This window comes from Sodiomyces alcalophilus, assembly GCF_042370955.1.
Source record: "Sodiomyces alcalophilus JCM 7366 unplaced genomic scaffold ACRALscaffold_2, whole genome shotgun sequence".
Lineage (NCBI taxonomy): Eukaryota > Fungi > Ascomycota > Sordariomycetes > Glomerellales > Plectosphaerellaceae > Sodiomyces > Sodiomyces alcalophilus.
This window is the reverse complement of record NW_027263533.1, coordinates 1,330,048-1,352,307: the sequence shown is the minus strand read 5'-3', so window position 1 is coordinate 1,352,307 and position 22,260 is coordinate 1,330,048. Positions and strand designations below refer to the sequence as shown.

Here is a 22,260-nt window from a genome sequence, read left to right as displayed (position 1 = left end):
CAGTGGATCTATGAAGCAAGGCAAAACCCTTTTATGATTGTGTGATGTATGCTGTAATTACTGAGTGTACTTGGCCGGGTCTCCATTTGGATATTTCCTTGTATTATACAGTATGATACATATGAGAATTCGAATTCTCTAATAAATATACAGTGATATGCTGGGGTATCTTTCATACTGATACAGAAGCCAACTCTAGACTGCCATGGTATCGTACAGAAAGCCCATTGGCTGGCTTATGAAGTGACAGGCGCGCTGGATGTTTCCAACTACCGAATGAGATGCCACCACAATGGTGCCTCGGGACGAATCTTCCTCCCAATCCACGCCAGGGACTCTCGTGAGATGAAGTCGACGGGGGTCATGTCGTGCGCCCCAAACTCAGCAAGACCTGTCGAGCCAACACGGCCCTCCAGGACGCCCGTGGTATGGGACGCTATGTCAAAGCCGGCGCGGATGGATCCAGCTATGCCGACGCCAGCGTATGATGGCCCTGCGACGGCGAGGCGGCCCCGGAAGGCGGAGGCGAGGTCAGCGTCGGCCTGGGCCATGCGATCGCGGTGGCCCACGTTGTGCTGCGGGAGGCAATCGGCATTGACGCGGGCGATGGCGACGCAGGGCTCGGAGGGGTTGATGCCGAGGTGGTCGCGGAGGACGGCGCGGGCGGTGGCGATGGCGTCGGCTTCGGCGTGCGCCCCACGGAGGAGGACGAAGAGCTTGGTGCCCTTTGGTTCTCCGGCGGAATCGGGAAGGGCGTCCGAGTCGAAGAAGACTCCGAGGAGGCCGTTCTTGTCGTGGTGCGACTCGTCATTGCGGGGGACGAGGTAGCCTAGGCCACGGTAAGGGTGGTTCAGTCCTTCCTTGGGGTAGAACAGGTTCACGGCTGTGATGGTGACGGATTCAGACTCTGCTAGGGATGGGAGTGCCGCAGGGGCGATCTGGTAGAGGTGCTTGGCGTTGATGGTGGAGATGACCTTGTCGTAGCCGATGGGAGAAGGTGTCTTGGACGTAGAGAGCTGTGAACAAGTGGTCAGTTGCATGGTTACCAAGATGAGGTTCAATACAACTGTCGGGCAAGAGTGGTCATATGTCTCGGATCAGAAGGAAGGCAACGGAAAGTATCGACATGGTGTTTGCGCTATTCCGATTTTGACGATAGGTTTACATCCGCAATACTTCATCATGAGAGACCAGAATGGGGGAGACGGGCGAATTTGCAAAACAAAGAGGAAATGACATACCAAGACTTGGTTGTTAGACTCGTCGTATCCCAGACCAGTAACAGGCTGACCGAGGTTGATGGTGACACCTGAGATCTGGGCCAGCTTTTCAGCTATGGCTTTGGGCAGGGTAGACATGCCGCCTGGGAACGTCATCAAGTTGCCCTTGCGGCTTTGCTTTACCAGCTTCATAATCTCCTGGCCCCGAGACTCGTCGGCGCCGTCGGCGAAGAGATGATGAAGCAAGCGGATCTCGGACTCTGGCATGTGGATGCCTTTCCGGCTCTCCTTGTACCAGAAATTATACCAAAACTTGGGCAATACCGACGGCATGGAGAGGCGGTCGATATCCCCTCCCCAGATGCCGTGTAAGCCCGCAGAGACGAGCTGGTCCAGGAGAGGCGACTGGCCGCCGATCATACGCATAAAGTCGCCCACGGACATGTCCTTGGGGGGCTGCTTGTCTTTCATGGCGTCGAAGCTGCCCAAACGCTTACGCTTCATGCGGAACCACGCCTTGAGGACGGGTGACCATAGCTTGCGTAGCTTCTGGTCTGCGAGTAGGTTGCCCATGGTCGGGGAAACGATCTTGCCGTCAAGGCAGAAGTATCGTCCCGAGACGCGATGGAACGAGGGTTCTATACCGAGGTCGAGGAGCTTGATTGATGTCAGCGAATTGAAATAGTAGAGAGAGAGAGAGAGAGAGAGAGAGAGAGAGAGAGAGAGAGAGAGAGAGAGAGAGAGAGAGAGAAGAGACATACGAGACCGTAAATCACCAAGTCGTCAAGCCTCCACGTCTCCGAAGCATAGCTCCGCAAGGTCCGAGGGCCCCTCTCGAATTGGATGAGCTTGTCCTCGCCATTGTGCGAGAACTCGACCTTCTGGGTATCCAACCATCCGCCCAACCGGTTGGTCCCTTCGTAGAGCGTGATGGAGGTTCCCTTGGGAGCAAACTTGGCGAGGTGGTGCACCGTCGACAGGCCGGTGATCCCGCCGCCTATGACGGCGATGTTCTGGACCTTGCCGTCCGACACTTCGGTCGAGTAGCAGCGTACCGCACTCGCACGGCCAGAGTGTGGCCACGAGGCAGCAGTGACGGCATGCTGCTGGACAGCAACGAGGGAACAGGACTTGGAGACGAGTTGGACAGACCTGGCGCCATGAGCGACGCTGGTGCTGGTGCGGGAGAACATGGTCTCTTCAGCTAGGGGAGAAGACTCAGCATGGGCTTGGACGCATTTTTAAAATGGGTCCAAGGCCACGAGTAAGACTCAATGGCTCCAGAGAAAGCTTTGAGTATGGAAAAGTAGGAGCTGTGAAGGGAGGAAATTTTTCGGGAACCCCGGCACAATTTCAGTTTTGTGCTGCCAGAGGACCCACTATTTGCCAGTACCGACTGCCACCTGATACCAGCCGCCCTCATATCAACCACACACGATGAATATGAATCTTCAACGTCCTTTGCTATGCGGCATCACGTTCATATCAGTCAAATATATCATGGCCTGGACGAGAGCTTTGACATGACAACAACCCAGAACAGAGGGAATATGCCCTCGTATATATTCATTCAACCCATCCCTCCCACACGGACCGAACAAACCATCAAGAGACATCAATCTTGGTCACCTCATCCCGTCACCTCCGGATTCTTCTTGTCTATACCCAGGCTCATGGTCTTTCTCCCGCCGCCTCTTGAACCCCGGTAGGTGACGAGGAAAACATAAGAACTAGGTTAAAAAAGGAAAATGGAAATGGGCATCCTACTAGCCCTCTCCCAAAAACGCCGTTAAAATGCCATGGCTCGTCGGCCAGCCATTCCTTCCAAATCAAAGCAAGATTACTAGTACATGGGATTCTTTTCCATTTGCCCCCTTTCGTCGTTCATATTGAGCTCCCATATTTTGTTTGCTTCCCCTCATCTGTCTGGTTCTCGCTCGCTCCACTCCGGCGCTTTCTTTCAAACGGCATGCCATCGACGGGTGATAATCACTGGGCTACAGGATCCCCCCCTCTAGGTGGTGATTTCCTGCGTTCCGTGACCCTCCTGCGCCATGACGTTGTCCTCTTGAGGGATGATCACCTCGTCTTCCTGTCCCTCATTCACAAACTTGCGCTCGCTGATGTGCTCGCCTCCGTCCTCGGCCGTCCAGACCTTGTCCTTGAAGACACCCTGCTGGCCCTCCTCGTGGGTGTAGGCGCAGTGGGGGTTCTTGCAAGGGTTGAAACGGCACTTTACCGAGACGTGTGTGAACTTGCAGCCGGGGGTCGTGCAACCGGCCCCGTTCCGGCAGAGGGGCATGTCCGGGTGCTTGAAGGGGCACTGCGGGTTGTGGCAGTTGGGGAAGAATTTGCAGTCCTGCTCGCTCTGGTGGGCCAGCTTGGTGGCGGGCGAAGGGTGGCGGCCGACGCATTTCCGGTTCTTGCAGGCCGCTCCGAAGGTGCACGTGTCGCTAATGTCGACGTGGGTGCCGGGCGGCGCCGCCGGAGATTGGTGCGCGAACTTGCAGTCCCTGTTGGTGCAACGGAGGTTGTACTTGCACACCGTCTCGTCGGGGTTGGGGGGTTCGCGCTTCGTCGTCGAGGACATGTCCACATCCTCGCCCTCGGCGCCTCCTTCGTTCGCTGCCGCATCGGGTCGGTTGCCGTGTTGGTGATGGTGCCGATTCCGCTGGTTGTGGCGATGCGGATGTTGCGCGCGGTCGAACAGGGACTTGCCTGACCTGTTGTGTTGGCCAAAGCCAGCGTTGTTGCCGTTCATGAGCTGCTGTTGGAGCTGGGCCATCATCTGGGATTGCTGCTGCATCATGGCCATGAGGTCCATTTCCGACGGCTGGCCCGACATGCCCCAGCCACCGTTCATGGCGCCCATGGGGCCCATGCCCGCAGGTCCGTTCGCCCGGCCATTCATGCCACCACCACCCATGGCCGCGGTCATGCCGGCTTGGATGTTGGCGACGCGTTGTGTGTTCATGCCACCTCGACCGCCGCGACCGAGCGCGCGAGGACCGGTGGGAGGGCCCCGGGCATGGGAGTTGATGCGGTCGTTTCCGCGTGTGCGATGAAGCACCGAGTCTCCGGTCCGATCCATGGCTCGGGACATTTGGGACAACAAGCGCTTTTCCCGACCGAGGCGAGTGGGACCCGCCCGCATTGATCGCGGGCCGGTAGGTCTATGCAATAGTTAGCAAAAGCTGCAGGGGCTGGGAAAGCATAAAATCAGGGGACGAAAAATCAAGAGAGGAACATACGCGTTCAGATCAGAAACGTCGTTGGAGGCCATCATGTCGGTGTCGGCATCGGGGTCGTTGGCAGCACCCTGAGCTGTGCTACCGTCCATCGCGTCGCCATTCCCTTGGGACACGGGCTGCTGGTCCTTCAGCTGGGCGCTGAGGGACTCGGCGTGCTCAAACAACCATGAGACAAACTGTATCGCGGTGGGATCGTCTTCGGGCAGGCCGAGGAGGTCTGTTGAGAGTTCTGTGAGGATGTCTTGCTGACCCTTGCCGTTGACCAGCATGAGAATGATGTATTCGGATAGGGCGTTGGAATCGGCAGCTTGGGCAAAGCCGACCTCCAGGAGTTTGGCCTGGATGGCGCTGTTCAACGCCTCCGCCAGGGGCGTATTGGGGCTGACTTGGATTGACATGACGACGATCGCGTCGCGTGGGCGGTTGTGGAGGTTGAAGGGCAGAGAGAGGAGAAAGACCGGTCGCGACGACCAAGCCGAAGAATGAGTTGCAAAGCTAGGCGACGAGAGGAGCGGCCTAGAGAGAAAACGCGAGAATACTCGTATCGATGGGACGTCGCTGGCGTGGGAGGATACGGTGTCGATGCGGATGCGGATGGGTGGGATGTGATGTATCTGTAGGAGTGGCGATGGCTAGAGGTGAGGTGAGGTGCTGAGATTCAAGAGGCTGCGTTTTCTGATGACGGCGATTTTCGAGGGGAGAGTGGAGCGGAATCCGTTGGCGCTTTTCCTGTTTGGTAGACAAGCGTGACTAGGAAACTGATCGTGTCACGTGACTGATTTTTATATACGAATACGTCTTTCAATGTCGTCGCTTACCAAAAGTTGGAATCAGTCAAACACAAGCACTGGTAGTAAATCCTTTCAAATTCTCTTCTAGGGGTTAGACCTTGCAAGCTTCTTCTTCTTTATTTTTGGTTAGCCTTATTCCCCCTTTGAAGTTATGTACGTTGTATCCATTATTTTTAGTACAGGGACAGGCTAGACAGGCTAGACAAGCAGTCATAGTATTCCTCACTTTAGGCTTTGTCCCATAAGCCACCCGTATGCTTTCAAGATGCACATTCGCGTGTTTATGAGCAAGACCCAAGGGAAAAGCCGCTGTACGAATATCTGGGCCACTTCACGGATATAGAGACAGCTTACAATCTACACCACAGGAACAAAAGGGTGGGGAGTCCGCATTCCTCTGCAGGACAAATTGCGGGGAGGCGTGGCGATGTTGGTTTCCATCGAACCAGCTATGGCATTGATCGGGAAGCTCACCTTTCGTGGTCCACGGCGCGCTTATGGGACAGGACCCTCGTCTGTTTTTCCAGAGTAAACGGTCCCAACGACTCGAGGGTGATGTTCGTTCATGGTCGATCTCGACTTGGCTACCATGAATCCGGACAAAGCTACAGTGGAGGTTCTGGCTATGCGGGGGGACGAGCTGGCTTTGTTCCAGGGATTTGCTAATGCTGGAGGGGAGTTTCATGGCTATGTTTAGTACAGACACTACGAAGTCGACAGACGGGAAGCCAAGTTTTGGGAGGAGGGCCTGAGGTTTGCAGGTCCATGATTGACGGTCTTGGGCTTTGAGAAGGCAAGGGAATCGTAGTCAGTGATCTCTTTAATCAATCCAGGGATAGATCAAGAACGAGGGAGAGTTGTCAACGAAATATGACATTCCCCCTGCCTCGCAACAAGATGGATAGATACCTACGCGGGTTTAGGGGTTTATAGGTCAGAGCCCCGTCACTGGTCAGACTGTCGACAGTCTTAGAACATTACGTTGAGAGTTGTACCTCTGGCCTGGCTCTGGTCAGAGCAAAATCCTCTGTTCAAGTTCCGACCTACAACCACCCCCTCCCGCGTAGGTACATGATGCTGAGGGGAGGGAGCTGCCCATCGGTGATTAGTCAGCTTGCGAGTCTTTCTTCCATCTCAGATATGTCCCCAGCTTCCTATCCGACACCTCACCGCTCTTCTTCCATCACGTCTCCATGGTTACAGCGTAACATAAAAACTCCAACTCCCCGACGACGAAACAGCCGAGATACGAATTCACCATGCGTAGTGAAGAAGCCCGATACGTCCATCTCAGAATTTGACTTATCTACGGCACTCGGGCACTATTCTCTTTCACTTCTGTTTTTCGACCATCGTCCACTCCTCGCATATAGATTCATGAGCATATGCCCCTTGCACAAAGTGAGATGACGTCTGACCCTTTCCGGATTGTTTGGGGCTCCCATTTGGTACCCCCATCTTCGGTATCATCTCAGAGTCTGTCGGTCTTGGTGTTTGCAACTTTTGGTCGCATCCAATTCAAACCCCGACCAACATCTCTCTCAAGTCCCTAGAACAATGTTGGCCTGCGACTAACAGAATTAAGCTACTGGACTAGTATGCACCCAGGTCTGGCGATGTACAGAAAATAACCAGCTCTGTATCCTTTAAGTACTCGCAGCACTACTTGACCTTTTCGTACAACGTCCGCCTTCCAACCACGACTCGGTAGTAGCTGAGGTAACGTTGCGTTGCGCCTGTACCACGCGGTCCCGAGACAGCCGTTCCAAACTGGCTGCCCAAAGCGCCATTGTTCGTTGTTTGGCGCCGTCACCCCTCTCGTACAATATCACGGCCTACCCCTGGGCCCCTGTCACAGTCCCTGCCATCTGTCGATCGGCATATCATCTCGTGGGTGAGGACCAACGGACGTACTCCCGAAGCGTTTCTTCGTTCCGAAGGTGTTGGGCCTCACCAAACACTAGCAATTCCTAGTTGAGAATCCATCGTAACATCCTCATCGTAGCTGGAACGGTGACATTCTCAACGGTCTTGTCTGGATCCTTCTCCCCTCCTCTGGACATCCTTGTGACGTCGGTACTTGCAAAGGACGTGCGTCCAAAGCTGGGGCAGGTATCCGAGACATCAGAACTACCTACCCAATGATTTGGATGGACATGTGCTTGCCTTTTCCCTCGCGCCTCTCGGATTCCCGACCTGTACGAAGTATTTCCGGAGTAGATCAACAGCACACTTTTCTTTTCCCATCCCCACCTTTTACTTTTTCTTCTTCTCATTCTTTTCTCTCTTCCCTCCTTCGCGCATGGGGTTTTCATCGCGTCTAACCCTTCGACCTCTCTCCCCATTTCCATCACGCGGCGCAAATAGCCCCTCGCGATGAAGTTCAAAAAACTTCCAATCTATCTAAGCCTTGCCCTTGGCCTCGGCCAAGTCGAGGGGAGCATCTGGCCCGCCCCGGCCAAGCTCCAAACGGGCGACCAGGTCCTGTTCATAGATCAGACCGTGTCCGTCACCTACAATGGGGAACCTGTACGCTGGTCCTCTTTCCCCAACCCCTCTACACCTCACCGTCACAGTGATCACCATAATCTTGCCCAGGTCGCTAAAGATGCCTTGAACATGCAGCTCTCGTACACCTACGGCTACACCCCGGCGCCTGGGGCCGACTACAACAGTAAGGAGATTGTCCAGGCAGGCGTGTCGAGAACCCTGTCCACCATTTTCCACAAGAACCTGGTGCCTTGGATGCTTCACGATAAGCATGCCGACTTTGAGCCCGATTTACACGCCGGCAACGGACGGGTGACTGCGCTCCACATCACCCAGACCGACACCGACGACGAAAAGAGCCCGTACACTGCGCTCACCGGCGAGATTGACGAGTCGTACACCTTCGCATTGGCGGAGGACGGCACGGCGCGGATCGAAGCCGAGACGTCCATCGGCGTGCTGCGGGCTCTCGAGAGCTTCAACCAGCTCTTCTACCAGCACTCGTCGGGCACGGCATGGTACACGCCGCTGGCGCCCGTGTCGATCGAGGACGCGCCGCAATACGCGTACCGGGGCCTCATGATGGACACGTCGCGGCACTTCTTCCCGGTCGAGGACATTCTGCGGACCATCGACACCATGTCGTGGAGCAAGCTCAACAAGCTCCACCTGCACGTCACCGACTCGCAGTCGTGGCCGCTGGAGATCCCGTCGCTACCGGAGCTGGCGGCCAAGGGCTCCTACGCCAAGGGCCTGGTGTACACGCCGGCGGACCTGCAGCGCATCCACGAGTACGCGATCCAGCGCGGCGTGCAGGTGATTGTGGAGATTGACATGCCGGGCCACAGCGGCGCGGTGGCGCTCGCGTACCCGGAGCTGGTGGTGGCCTACAACGAGCAGCCGTACCACTGGTGGTGCGTGCAGCCGCCGTGCGGCGGGCTCAAGCTCAACGACAGCCGGGTCGACGACTTTCTGGACACGCTCTTTGATGATTTGCTGCCGCGCATCGGCCCGTACACGGCGTACTTCCACACGGGCGGCGACGAGCTCAACAGGAACAGCTCCCGGCTGGAAGAGGGCGTGGGCACCAACGACACGGCTGTGCTGCAGCCGCTCCTGCAGAAGTGGATGGACAAGAACCTGGCGCGGGTGCGGTCGCACGGGTTGGTGCCGATGGTGTGGCAGGAGATGCCGCTCGAGTGGAATATTACGCTGGGGGACGACGTGGTGGTGCAGGCGTGGTTGGGAGGCTCGACCATCAAGGAGCTGGTCTCGAGGGGACACAGGGTGATTGATAGTGATTCCAATTTTTGGGTAAGTTTTTTTTTTTTTTTTTTTTTTTTTTTTTTTTTCCCCTTCTCTCCGTCCGACAAAACATACTTACAAAGACCTTAGTATCTGGACTGCGGACGAGGAGCTTGGCTCAATTTCGACAACGGAGCGGCCTATCAACAATTCTACCCGTTCAACGACTGGTGCTCGCCCACCAAGGGATGGCAGCTGATCTACTCGCACGATCCCCGGCAGGGGCTGACGGAGGAGGAGGCCAAGCTGGTGCTGGGCGGCGAGGTGCCGGCGTGGAGCGAGACGATCGACTCGGCCAACCTGGACATGGTGCTGTGGCCGCGGGCGAGCGCCATGGGCGAGGTGCTGTGGTCGGGGCGGATCGACCCGGCGACGGGCCAGAACCGGAGCCTGTTTGATGCGGCGCCGCGTCTGTCGGAGCTCAGGGAGCGGATGGTGGCGCGTGGTGTCGGGGCGGCGCCGATCAGTCAGCTGTTTTGCTCGCAATCGTCGCCGGAGGAGTGCGCCTTTCTCATGTGAGTTGGGGACTGGAGTACTGCATGGCGTGCGTGTTTGGCGTAGCGAAGTGAACAAGTGAAGATGATCCGTGCGAACGGAGTAGTCGGGGGAATTAAAAGGCCGACGGACCCGGCGGCATGGGTTCCACTCCGGACCAAGAGCCAAGTCGATTGTCCCCGCACGTGTATCTTGGCAGAAGGGAATGTAAGCACGTCAAATCGAGATGTCTTGGTTATTGGAGTTGGCGTTGAATGACATTTCTGTCGGGACATTGCAAGCCATGCGAAGGTATTACGTCGTAGAGTCGTGTACCTACTGCATAAACTTCGGTACTTGACTTTTGCGTGATTCTGTCAAGTTTGCATGTAATTCGGTACCGCACCTTGCATGTACATGCCGAGGCAGCAGCAGCCAAGAGTCTTCACATGCATGTTACCTTGAGACGCGAGGTATACGAAGTACGGAGTAGATACTTGATTCAACCATCGTCATATACAACGTGTTGCTATATGTACGTGTAAGAACGCAAAGTAAAGTATGATGATGTACACAGTCTGGCATTGTCCGGAGAGGTCACCAAGTTACGTATTATCCGCTTACCCCATCTTCCCCTCAGTACACTAAGATACTTTGCAAGCTGGTAACGACGTCCAGTGGTGTAACATTTGACTCCATCGACTCCATCGACTCCATCGAACCCACTGGGCGGATATTTAGCGGCCGATGCCCCCAGGAACCCCTACCCTCCTGTTTCACCGTCCTCCGTCCTCCGTGCACATCCACTTCCCTGGTCCTCCGACCTTTTATCAACAATGGTTTCCCGGCTGCCCGTGCTTTCCATTCACTTGCAGATCTATTCCATTTTCTCTTCATTCTGATTGTGTGCTGTTGGTTTGGTTCCAACCATCCGTCGTCTTCTTGACTGATATATAACGGACGCTTGACGAGACCGAGAGGTTGCAACGACTGAGAGAAGGTTGCGTCAGCAACTGGTCAGGACGTCGCATCGTTTCTCGCCTGCTTCTTATTACTACTCGCGGTTCTCCCATCCTATACATCTCCCACGTCCTCTCGTGTAACATCCCTCCGCTTTCCGTTGTCCTACTCAAAAATCCCGTCTACCCCCTCTTCCACCAGCATCAATCCATCTATAACTCGTCCATCGGCCTCGAAACACATCCGCCATCATGGGCCTCCTCGAGACCGCCCTGGAGCGTGCCTCCATCTCGTCCATCGCCGGCTTCCTGGTTTTCATGACGCTACTATGGACCATCACGAACCGTGTCGACAAATACCTTCGCTTGCGCCGCCTTTCAGGTGCACGGGGGAAGATCATGCCTGGGACATTTCCCCTCGGTAGGACAATGCCATGGTCCCAAGATACTGGCCCCAAACCCTCCTCGCTAACGATAGCTTCCCCTAGGAATCCCCTTTGTATACCGTGCCGTCAAGGCCGCCCGTAACCACACCAGCCTCGACTTCTGGACCGACAACTTCACTGCCATCGGCAGGGACACGGGCGAGACGAACGTCCTTGGCCAGCCCCTCATCTCCACCATGGACCCGGAGAACATCAAGGCCATCCTGGCCACCCAGTTCTCCGACTTTGGCAAGGGGGAGCCGTTCCACCGGGAGTGGAAGGACTTTTTGGGTGACAGCATCTTCACCACCGACGGCCACATGTGGCACACCAGCCGCCAACTCATCCGGCCCCAGTTCATCCGGGACCGCGTCAGCGACCTCCACTGCTTCGAGTCGCACATCCAGATCCTCTTCCGTGCCATCGCCAACGGTGGCGTCCTGAGCTCCAGCGACCAGCCCGTCGACTTTGACAAGGTGAACGGCCAGGTGCTGGACATTAGCGACCTCCTCTTCCGATACACTCTTGATTGTGCCACCGAGTTTCTGCTGGGCCATGATGTCCAGTCCATGACGTTCGTCTCTCTCTTTTTTTTTCCTTCACTATACTCTTCCAAAACTGACAACCCAAAGAACCCCCAATGAAAAATTCGCCAAAGCCTTCAACGAAGTCCAGCGAGTCCAGAGCGTCCTCGCCCGCGCCGGCCGCTTCCGGCACTTTATCGACCGCAAATCCTTCTTCGACGGCCTGGAGGTCCTCAACTCGTTCATGGACCAGTACATCGAACGCGCCCTCCTCCTGAGCCCCGAGGAACTTGCCTCCAAGGCCAAGTCCGACAAGGGCTACACCTTCCTCCACGAGCTCGCCAGCTTCACCCGCGACCGCAAGGTCCTCCGCGACCAGCTCATCGCCGTCCTCCTCGCCGGCCGCGACACCACCGCCAGCACCCTCTCGTGGACCCTCTACGAGCTCGGCCGCCACCCGGACGCCGTGCGCAAGCTCCGCGCCGAGATCCTCGAGCACGTCGGCCCCGTCCGCGCCCCCAACTACGCCGACCTCAAGGCCATGAAGTACCTGCAGAACGTCATGAACGAGACCTCCCGCCTCTACCCCGTCGTCCCCTTCAACGTCCGCCTCGCCCTCCGCGACACCACCCTGCCCCGCGGCGGCGGGCCCGACGGCTCCGAGCCCCTGCCCGTCCTCAAGAACACCCCCGTCAGCTACTCCACCCTCGCCATGCAGCGCCGCGCCGACCTCTACCCGCCGCCCTCGGACACTTTCGCCCCGCACGACGTCTTCTCCCCCGACCGCTGGTTCCACTGGCAGCCCAAGCCGTGGACCTTCATCCCCTTCAACGGCGGCCCGCGCATCTGCATCGGCCAGCAGTTTGCCCTCACCGAGATGAGCTACGTGCTCTGCCGCCTGTTCCAGCGCTACGAGCGCATCGAGAGCTACATGCACGACATTGACGGCGGCGATCCCTGTCTCAAGGCCGATATCGTCTTGCAGCCGGGGCATGGCGTCAAGGTTGCTTTCTGGGAGGCAGAGAAGTAGGTCATCGGCCTCGCTTTTTGTCTTAACTTTTTTTTTTTTTTTCCTTTTTTTTTCTGGTTGGGCAGGGGAAATGGAGTGCAGTGAACCGTTTTATGACGATCATGACGATCATGAGGTCAAGAATCAGTCACCATTGGCTTGCATTATACGATCAAATCTACCGTCGTCCATCGTCTCGGACGGTGGTGTATATCATTTCGGCTTCGGATTTATATTCTGCAGAATCGCCATCACGTTCTTGTGTATATTCAGCTGGAGTTTATCAAGCAGTCACAAATCAGTCTATTTCCTCGAACTACGGAGTATGTCATAGTATCCTGATGCGGAGGCGTGCGCTTTTGTCATTCATAGAAGCACATCACATCTCGGACAATCCAAAAGGGGAGTCGCCGTCCACTTTGGTTGGTCGATACAATATCCTCCGTATACGATACTTGGGCAACCTCAGAGTATACATGATTGGCTGCGGATGACTATACATAGATGGAATGTGCATTTTCATGCCAGACTCGATATGATGGCGGTGGTGCTCGTTGCGTTGCTATGCTCGTGCCAGCGGCACTGAATGCGGAGGGCGGAGGGATTGAGAGGGCACAAGGGAGCACTTGAGGTGGACGAACATCACTATTACATCCCATGTAAATTGACATGTGTTAAAACATGAGCTTCTTGCCCAAGAATTGCTCCTTACCATGCAGATCCCGAGCAAAACCGCCCCTGTGCGAACGTAATACAGATATCCATAAATGAGACAGCAAGATGCAGAATCCCAAGTCCAACGCAAGAACCAGCCCAACCCTTGAACTCCATGAACGGAATGGAGGCCGGGAGTGAGACGTACTCTCAGGTCGATCATTTCCCCCCTCAGTCCATCCGATAAGACTTTCGAATCGCCGCTCCAAGCCTCTGAATGGCCATCTCCATGGCCTCCTCGGACGCACTGGCAAAGGTGGTCCGGAAGAACATGTCACGCGCGGGGGTCCCGGGCTCGGTGCGGAACCAAGAGCCGCGGGCGCAGAGGACACCGTTGGAAATGGCGTGGTCGAAAATCTCCTCCTCAATCTCGAGCACCGAGCGGTGAGGATGGCCCGGATGCTTGGAGGGGTCGACCTTGAGCCAGAGCTGGGTGTATGTTAGAGCCATCTGTTCAAGGTGGGGGTGATGCGCCTAGGAAGGAAAAGGGGGACGTGGACTTTTAAAAAGGGGGGTAACTTACGAACATGCCGGCTGCAGGCGGGGTCCAAGTCACGACGTCTCGGGGCAGATGGGCCTCGCAGGCGGCGAGGAGCATGTTCCGGCGGCGCGTGTAGTGAGTCCGGAGGCTGGCCAGCCAGCGTAGGTAACCCTCGTGGCCCCACGTCTCGTCCAGTAGCTTCCAGAGAAGGGCCTGCGAGAAGCCGCTGGGCCCCTGGTTGGCCACCTCGGCGTGCCGGATGAACCGTTCCACCATCTGTGCCGACGCCGTGATCCAGCCGAGGCGGGAACCCGGGACGAGCACTTTGGAGAAGGAGTCCATGCGCAGCACGCGGCCGTCAATGTCCATGCTCAGGAGAGAAGGGACGAGCTTGGCCAAGAAGTCCTCGGGGGATTCGGCTGGGTTAGGTGGGGGAGAAGGCGTCGGCGGTCCGGTACCGGAGGAGTAAGGGTCCATCTGGAGGAAGTAGTAGGGCTCGTCCTCGATAATGTATACGTCGTGCTCCTGGCAGACGGCGTAGATGGCGGCACGGCGCTCGGCACTTTGCGTGGCACCAGTCGGGTTCTGGCCGGAGGGAACTGTGTAAAGAACGTGGGGCCGACGGGCACCGCGGGCGGCCTCGTCCCAGTTGGAAAGCATGGCATCCATGTCTTCCGGCAGGAGACCCTGGTCGTCCATGCGGACGCCGAATGCCTTGACGCCGAGGGGCGCGATGGTCTCGAGGGCGGTGGAGAAGCTGTACTCTTCGGTGAGGACCGAGTCGCCGCGAGATTTGTCGCAGAGCATGCGCAGAGCCTGCTCAAGGGCGCCGGTGCTGCCGACGGTCTGACAGACCTTCCAGTCGGCGTAGGGCGGGTTGTAGACGAGCTCGGTGTGTTCGGTGATGAAGCGCATCATCTGGGCGGACCCAGTAGCCTGGCCGTAGTTGAGGGCGATGGAGAGGTCGTATTCGCTCGTGCCGTCACGCGTGTCGTACTTGCCCATGGTCACCGTCTGGGCGGTCTCGCTACCAGGCGACAAGATATCCTCTTCGGAAAAGTGTGGCGGTTTCGGGACGCGCATCGAGAGGGACGCGATAGGAAAGTATTCGCTCGAGGGGAGGCCGCCGCCGAGGGAGACGAGGCCTGGGTTCTTGAGGAAACGGGCGGCTTTCTTCAGCGTACAGGGTCGGCGGACGGTACTTTCATGACTGAGGTGGTCTGGACAAGGACGACCCAAATTAGCTTACGCAGAGGAGAAGGGAGCGGTTACAACGGGGGATGGGGGCAGAGCTGACGGTCCCATCTCTTCGCTGGAGGTTTCCCCGGAGCCTACGATGGTCACTCCCAAGTCAGCGATGGATCTCGCCCGGGCGTGGGGTGGGAGGTTGGGTGGCGTTACAGGTGCCTTGAACATGTCACTGTCGGAAACGGCGGCAACACCGGCGACAAGGGGACCGGCCTTGGCCCTCCTCTCGCGGACGGCATCGAACAGGGAGGGCCGACGGGCTTGCTCTGCTGGTTTCTCGGCCTCGGCAGCCATTTCGGCGGCAGCAGCAGCAGCAGGAGCAGGATCGCCTCTGGTTCTGGTGCGAAAGGATCGACGTGCGGCACAGTCAAGGGAAGTGGCCGAGACGGAAGCTCTGGGTATCAACGAGGTCGGTTGTGAGGTTATCAAGCTGCGGGGTTGAAGATGACGGAGAACTAGAGTCTTCTGAGCCCCCATGTTGAATCCAGGGGGAAGACGCTGATGTAAGAACAGGGGGGACGACGGACGACGTTGTATGCCTTGGGGGACTCAAAGGCCAGTGTTTCTGTCTTCAAGGTCCAGGCATTGCGGACGTGCTGCTTCCAAGTAAGACGCTCAAAGTGATACGAGATGGCATGCGAATATGGAACCGGTAGGTGTAGGTAGTATAGGTAATATTGTTGCAGGACGATGAAGGGAAGATGGATAAGACAGTTGTTGATATCCCACGGACTCGGCAAGAGAGATCGTGTGACAGGCGCACGTACATTGTACATTTTGCGGGGGGACATTTCCCGTTGATACCCGTAGCTACCCTTAGCCTCCCGCCGAGGTGTTCAGGGGGTGCAATCACGGCGGGTTGATTCCCTTATGTCTCAATGCCTAGGTATAGGGTAAGAATTACACCATAAGGAACGTTCTCCGCCTCGTGCCTGATTCCGTAACCGGAGAATGCTCAAGTGTGGTGTATATATGGGGACCGGCGCCCCGGGGCTGACGGGCGGCATCGAACGGCTTGTGTCACTCCGCATCAGGTCCGCGAGTTGGTCCTTGGGTTCACCTTCACCGATGCGATGCGAGACGTTCCACAACGGATTCATTAGTCAGACTGCCAGACCCTCGACCACAGCTCTGTTTGTTCATTGGATTATTGGGCGCATTAGGCATGACCTCGACAAGTATGTATCCGTGCTTCATGTCCCACCAGGTATTCAGCTCGGTCGTGTCGAGCCGTGACACGTGTTGAATTGACTTGGACGTTCGAACAGACACGAACCGTCGTATGACACCGACTCGGTCTCGTCCTCAACAGATAGCCAATGTAGTGTAATGCCATTTTGATGGTCAATCTGTTGACGCGAATGAGGGTAAGAAGTCTGTCAGCGTTCGTCATCCCAAATCCCCAGCCACCCAGATTTCTCGCTCCCTTGTACGAATACGTACCTACACTACCAGCCACACAATTTCAGCCACTCCGTCCAATCATGACGCGCCGTCTTATGGGGCCCCGTTCCTACAGGGGTAGCTCCTTACTGGGGGCCCCAGGCTCGGAATCAGGCCCCGAAAAACCTCAACCCAACCACGGCGTGTCCCGATGCTACGAAAGTACGGACAGCCAGCTCATCAACGTCACGCCCAGCTAGGCAGGCTTCGATTTCGTATTGCCACATGGCCAAGCGCTTCCCGCTCTTTTGGGCTTTGCTTTCATCTCCATTGAGCGTAGCCATGTCCCCACCTTGTGGCCCTACCGTTGAATGCAGCAGCTTCTCTGAAAAAAAGCTCTTGTCAAATATCCTCCACCTTCTTCTCTGCTCGTAATTTGCTTCAATATACCCGTGTCTTTCTTTTAGGCCGATGAACCAGTGACCCGACCTCCTAGCTCCCTCCCATACTCAACTTGAAGTCTGTTCTATAGACACCTTCGCTCTTCTGCTCTCTTCCTCTTACTATTACCGACCTCCAACAGACCTTGCAACTCGACTCCCACATATCCTGACATAGCAGCTCTCGCATTCCACTCTGCTCTCGGCTTACAGTATCCTCTTCGTCTCGCCAATCCCTCTCTCTCCCCCGTCATGATCTTCTCAAGGTCAACATTATCAACAGTAGCCGCGGCCCTACTCGCAAGCACGTCAATATCTACAGTATCGGCACAAACATGGACCGACTGCAATCCGCTAGAAAGTACGTTCTCCAACTCCCGTTCCAACCAGTGGTGCTCCTATTCTTGTGCGTACATAGCCGCTAACATTCCACCTCGCCCAACAGCAACATGTGAACCCAACACCGCCCTCGGCATGGCCATCAACGTCGACTTCACCGACGGCCCCGTCAACTCCTTCGTCGAAGCCGGCAACCCCACCTACGACGACGCCAACGGCGTCACCTTCTCCGTCGCCGCCTCGGGCCAGGCCCCGCAGCTCATGTCCATCTTCTACATCATGTTCGGCCGCGTCGAGATCACCATGAAGGCCGCCCCGGGCGCCGGCATCGTCAGCTCCCTCGTCCTGCAGTCCGACACCCTCGACGAGATCGACCTGGAGTGGCTCGGCGCCGACCCCCACGAGGTCCAGTCCAACTACTTCGGCAAGGGCCGCGTCACCGACTACAACCGCGGCCAGTTCCACCCCATGGAACGGAACAACCAGGACAACTTCCTCACCTACGTCATCGACTGGACCAAGGACCGCGTCGAGTTCCACGTCGACGGCACCCTCGTCCGCACCCTCGCCTACCACGACGCCGACCACGACCAGTACCCCCAGTCCCCCATGCAGGTCAAGTTCGGCGCCTGGTCCGGCGGCGACCCGGCCAACGCAGAGGGCACCATCGCCTGGGCCAAGGGCCCCACCGACTTCTCCCAGGGGCCCTTCGACATGACCGTCCGCTCAGTCTCCGTCACCGACTACTCCACCGGCAAGGAGTACCGCTACACCGACAACTCGGGCAGCTGGCAGTCCATCGAGGCCGTCGACGGCGAAATCAACGCCAACGAGGGCCGAGCCCATGAGATCCAGCCCACCGCCACCGCCGCCGCCGACGACCGCGGGCCCGCCCCTTCTGTGCCCCCCGGCGGCATCGGCACTGACGAGGACACCGTGAATCAGTCCGGCTGGCCCTGGGAAGGCGGCGACCGCCCCGCCGGTGGTTCCGTCCCCGAAGGCTGGCGAATGACCGAGGAGGGCAAGATTATTCCCATCAGCGCCGCCTCGTCTGTCCGCCTCCCACACACCTTCCTCATTCCTCTCTCTTTTCTCCTTGGAGTTCTCGCCATCCTGCGGAACTAGCGGATGTACCTTGCACCCGAACCTCAAATCGCCCTCCATACACTGTACTAATAACCTCGGCATTTCTCATTCTTGCAACCACTTTTGTTTAATGGCAATCATCCGGGAAGGTGCAAACATATACGGTATACGAAAGTCGTGGGGATTTTGGATATCTGTGGATACATCAAGCAAGCTGCACAATTTACGCAACTGGCGCACGAAAACGGATTAGACTGGGATTTTGTTTCTTTAATGATTCAGGAGTTGGTTTAGCATAGCGATGCGGTCTGCTCAGGGATATAGCAAAATGTCCGGCCATGATGGTTGATTACACGCGGATAGATACATGTGCAATTGATATAGACGCATTTCACGTTCAGTGTCATAGCCCAAGTCAGATCAAGCCGTTGACCAACGTGGAATGTATGCCCCAGGAGTGTGTTATTCCAACACGAACACATATCGATGACCAGGGCCATCAACCACTGGAAGTGGCTGCCACCGCAACGGACTGGAAGCAAGGATCGTCAACTGGACTCTGAATAGGATCTGCAATTGACAGAATGTCTGTCTACCTATAATACGTCTAAGCCAGAAACCCCCATGCTAGCCAGGGCGTTCATCTATAATAATCTGAGTACAACGTATGATGCGCTCATCCACAGAACTGTGAAACAGCAAAAGCAAAGCTATGTCTCCGCGCCTCATACTATCGCCAGAAATGCGACAGACAACTCCCTCCGAGGCCCTCCTCCCCCATGGAGGTAACCGATATGCGCCGGCGGTTGCCAGAAAATGACGCTCCAGACCAGACCATGGCTGATTCAACGCCGTCCAAATGGCCGGCCAATGACAAAGCGAGCGAGCGAAAACTGGGACTCTAAAGGGAAACGCAGGCAACCCGAGTAGGGTGAAAAGGGCAGAACATCTATGAATGTGCGCTGACGGAGAATTTGGCCTGGGAATAAATACCGATCCGCACCCTCACCGCGAGAGCCAATGTCGCGCGCCTTTAGAACTCCCACGTGTCGTCCTTGACCGATTGGATGGCCCAGTTGAACTTCTCCCGTAGTGTCTTGGAGAAGAACCTCTCAATCGGTACGTCGAACTTGCGGGAAAAGACGACAGTCAATCGAGGATCGATGTAGTTCTAAAAGTCTTGTTAGTATAGTCGGAAAACCAAAACCAGAGAAAACAAAAGCGTGAACACTGACGATTTTACTCGTGCCCAAAGCAACTTCCTTGTTGTCGTCGCGATCAGCAGCCTGGAGTTTCAGGGTGTTGATCCTGTCATCGATCTTCTTGACCGCCTCCTCGAGTTTCTCCACAGAAGGGCTTCTGCCCTCAGGCTCGACCTTCTTGCTCTTGTTCTCCCTCTTGAACTTGGCCGCCAGTTCATCCGCCACCTTGAGCCGGTCCTTGAGCTCCTTCTCGGGCATCTTCTTGGAGCCCTCGGCCACGAGCTTGTCGTTGTCCTTCTCGAACTTCTTCGCGATCCTGTTGCGCTGCTCTTCAACCAGGAAAGCCTGGTGAGACAGGATCCACGCCTCATCCAGCTCGGGATCCAGCTCAAAGTACGCGGCTCCCTTCTTCTTCTTCTGCTTCGGGTCGAGCTCCAGCATCATCTTCTTGTTGCGCCACTGCTGATACCGGAGCCCCTTGATACGGTCGCCCAGCTTCTCCATTTGTGCCGCATGACTGGCCCCGACTGTTCGCTTATGGTTACAGAGAATGGCCACCTCACGATTGCAGTCGTTGTAGAGCTTGACCTTTTCCGCCGTGGTGAGGTCCTTGACGGGGAGCTCCTGCAGTAGACGGGACATGGTGAAGGATGCGTTGTAGGTACGGAACACCTTGGCTGTCAGGCCATCCATGTAGCTCTTCAAGTGCTTGTTGAGCTGCGTGGTCGAGAGGCGGTCGAAAATATCGTCGCCATCTGTCTTGGGTGCCTTTTTGAACAGTTTGAGATTCTTGAACACCTGTCGATCCACAGTAAACTCGTCGAAGAATCGAATGCTGTCTTTGCCCAGAAAGTCGAAAACGACCGTGTTGGGTTCCTTCAGGGTGATGTGCTCGTATTTCAGAGAACAGCAGCCGACCGTCTCGGCTTCCTCTTCGGCGTTCTTCTCGTTGCCCGCTCGCAGAGCAAACTTGTCAATCAGATACATGGCCGTGGCTCGCTGGCGATCGGCCATGATGTCGCTCTTGAGGTCCTTGGTATAATCCCTCCGGATCTTGTCAATGTGCTTCTTCAGCTCTCTCGCCTTCTCGAACTTTTGGTAGTCGCTCTTGCCCTTCACCGAGCTGCCCGCGGCGAGCATGACGTACTTGTATGCGCCGTTGATGTTCTCTTGCCACGATGCCAGCCATGTAGCTTTGTTGTCGTGGACGACAGCCTTCCACTTGTGGCCCGCAGGAGGCTCTGGAATCTTGGCTCCCTTGCCGATATTGATCGTGACGTCCTCCGGGAAGACCTGCTTCTTGATTTTCCCAGTCTTGGGGTGCTCGCCGCGGCCACGGAAGAGACTGGGAGGTTCGACGCGGAAATTGCCGACCTTTTCCTTGCGTCCATTCCACGTACAGTACTGGAACGGAGCCTCTCGTCTCTCTTTTTCCTCTTTTATGGCCTTCTTCTCTTCCTTGGACCGGTTTCTCCTCTCAGCGGCCTGCTGCTCGGCATAGGTAGCAAGAGGCTCCCAGTCAATCTTGTGGAAGTCCTTGATCTCGACCACGTTGCCCTTCATGTCCTTGACGGGACCATGTTCCTTGATGACTTCCTTGAAATCGTTCATGTAATTTCTCTGGAAGGTGGGGTTGTCGACGTTTTGTTTTGAATGATACATCGACCCAAAGAACCAAGCGGCTTCCTCGACCTGGATGGGCAGTTGAAGAGGCTTGCCGTCGTAAACGAGCTTGACGTGCTTGGGGAGCGGATTGTACTGGTAGTCGAACAGCACTCCGTTGTGCTCCAGTGTGTCCCATTGGATACTGCCATCCTCTTTTTTGGGCTCGTTCCACCACTGCTCGCCCTCGTCTTCCTCCTCCTCGACCTCCTCGCTCTCTTCCTTCTTCACCTTGCCCCTACCAGCAGGCGTGGCCTGTTTGCCTTTGGCTGGCGCCGCCTTCGTAGTGGCCCTCTTCTTCTTCGCAATAGGCGTGTCCGAGTCGGATTCGACCTTGGTCCGCTTCTTGGCAGAGCCGACGCCGTTAGATGTCCGCTTCGTCTTGGCGATCGGCTCATCGTCAGACTCGTCCTTGATCGCCTTCTTACCAGCTGCCTTCTTTGCCTTGTTCTCGCTCGCCCGAATAGCCTTCGCTTCTTTTGCCGCCTGCTGCTCTATCGACGCCTTCTTGGCGGCAAGCTTCGTGCTAAGGGGTTTGTCATCGTCGTCGTCCTCGAGGAGCGACGTCTCAGCATACGAAGGTGGCCGCCTGATCTTCTTGAGGGGTTTGTCGTCGTCGTCCGAGTCCTCGGCAGCGGCTTTCTTCTGTCGTTTCGCCTGGAAGATGGAGATGTTAGCTAATGGAACTCTGCCAATCCTGTGGGCGAGGGCAATGTACCAAAGGCTTGTCATCATCGCTGTCAGAGCTATCATGGTAATTGACTTTCCCGATGGAGGACCGCGACTTGCGCTTTGCAGAGCCATTCGTGGCAGGATCGTCAATGTCCATGTCTTCGACGATGGGCCCGTTGCGCACGGAGAGGCCTGCAGGTGCGGGCGTCAAGTTCGATGTCGATTCGTCCATAGCCCTGTCGTCGGCCTCCGTTACTCTGGCGGCAGATACTAGCGTAGACGTTAGATAAAATCAACACCTCATGAGAAAGTGGCACGCCTCAATACGAAGGCCGAGTGGGCCGAGGACCCGTTGCAAAGAGGTCCCAAGGGAAAGTTGTCACTTACCATGCCCGTTCGACCTTGCAAGAGGCATATCATCGTCCGAGTCCGACATGGTGACAGTTGAGATGGGTCGTATGGTGGTTGCGGAGCTGAAGGAAGGTAGGTAAAAGGTAGGTGGGTTGGGTTTAAAACGAGGGTTGTTGCTTCGGAAGGCGAGTCGCAAGGGTGCAGTACAACAGTACAAGTTGAGAGCCGTTATTG

The 22,260-nt window shown here is 56.3% G+C and overlaps 8 protein-coding genes across 8 annotated transcripts; 4 read left to right on the top strand and 4 right to left on the bottom strand.

The window, feature by feature from the left end:
* Positions 1-13: 13 nt before the first annotated feature.
* On the bottom strand, positions 14-2,517 carry ACRALDRAFT_1060971 (uncharacterized protein). The gene is made up of 3 exons (XM_071016335.1): positions 1,982-2,517; positions 1,242-1,877; positions 14-1,016 (listed from the first exon to the last, which is right to left on the bottom strand). The coding sequence occupies exons 1-3, from the start codon at positions 2,411-2,413 to the stop codon at positions 270-272; spliced, it is 1,815 nt and encodes a 604-aa protein (XP_070876663.1). The 5' UTR covers positions 2,414-2,517; the 3' UTR covers positions 14-269.
* ACRALDRAFT_206915 (uncharacterized protein) lies at positions 2,444-2,929 on the top strand (the record flags this gene model as incomplete). Its single annotated transcript, XM_071022136.1, has 3 exons — positions 2,444-2,484; positions 2,505-2,581; positions 2,634-2,929. 3 exons carry the CDS (start codon positions 2,444-2,446, stop codon positions 2,927-2,929), a joined length of 414 nt encoding a protein of 137 aa, XP_070876662.1.
* Positions 2,696-5,151, bottom strand: ACRALDRAFT_1074602 (uncharacterized protein). The gene is made up of 2 exons (XM_071018263.1): positions 4,472-5,151; positions 2,696-4,393 (listed from the first exon to the last, which is right to left on the bottom strand). The coding sequence occupies exons 1-2, from the start codon at positions 4,867-4,869 to the stop codon at positions 3,235-3,237; spliced, it is 1,557 nt and encodes a 518-aa protein (XP_070876661.1). The 5' UTR covers positions 4,870-5,151; the 3' UTR covers positions 2,696-3,234.
* Positions 5,152-7,638: 2,487 nt separating this feature from the next.
* On the top strand, positions 7,639-9,576 carry ACRALDRAFT_2097386 (glycoside hydrolase family 20 protein; the record flags this gene model as incomplete). The annotated part of the gene is made up of 2 exons (XM_071022835.1): positions 7,639-9,066; positions 9,148-9,576. 2 exons carry the CDS (start codon positions 7,639-7,641, stop codon positions 9,574-9,576), a joined length of 1,857 nt encoding a protein of 618 aa, XP_070876660.1.
* An 818-nt stretch (positions 9,577-10,394) lies between these two features.
* On the top strand, positions 10,395-12,496 carry ACRALDRAFT_1039882 (uncharacterized protein). The gene is made up of 3 exons (XM_071015157.1): positions 10,395-10,911; positions 10,979-11,489; positions 11,548-12,496. The coding sequence occupies exons 1-3, from the start codon at positions 10,743-10,745 to the stop codon at positions 12,467-12,469; spliced, it is 1,602 nt and encodes a 533-aa protein (XP_070876659.1). The 5' UTR covers positions 10,395-10,742; the 3' UTR covers positions 12,470-12,496.
* An 837-nt stretch (positions 12,497-13,333) lies between these two features.
* On the bottom strand, positions 13,334-15,185 carry ACRALDRAFT_1054848 (uncharacterized protein; the record flags this gene model as incomplete). Its single annotated transcript, XM_071015835.1, has 4 exons — positions 13,334-13,591; positions 13,686-14,863; positions 14,941-14,974; positions 15,045-15,185. 4 exons carry the CDS (start codon positions 15,183-15,185, stop codon positions 13,334-13,336), a joined length of 1,611 nt encoding a protein of 536 aa, XP_070876658.1.
* A 2,003-nt stretch (positions 15,186-17,188) lies between these two features.
* Positions 17,189-18,178, top strand: ACRALDRAFT_1068177 (glycoside hydrolase family 16 protein; the record flags this gene model as incomplete). The annotated part of the gene is made up of 1 exon (XM_071017535.1): positions 17,189-18,178. One exon carries the CDS (start codon positions 17,189-17,191, stop codon positions 18,176-18,178), a length of 990 nt encoding a protein of 329 aa, XP_070876657.1.
* Positions 18,179-19,172: 994 nt separating this feature from the next.
* ACRALDRAFT_2099495 (uncharacterized protein) lies at positions 19,173-22,111 on the bottom strand (the record flags this gene model as incomplete). Its single annotated transcript, XM_071022946.1, has 4 exons — positions 19,173-19,310; positions 19,375-21,660; positions 21,722-21,945; positions 22,063-22,111. The coding sequence occupies 4 exons, from the start codon at positions 22,109-22,111 to the stop codon at positions 19,173-19,175; spliced, it is 2,697 nt and encodes an 898-aa protein (XP_070876656.1).
* Between the last annotated feature and the right edge of the window lie 149 nt (positions 22,112-22,260).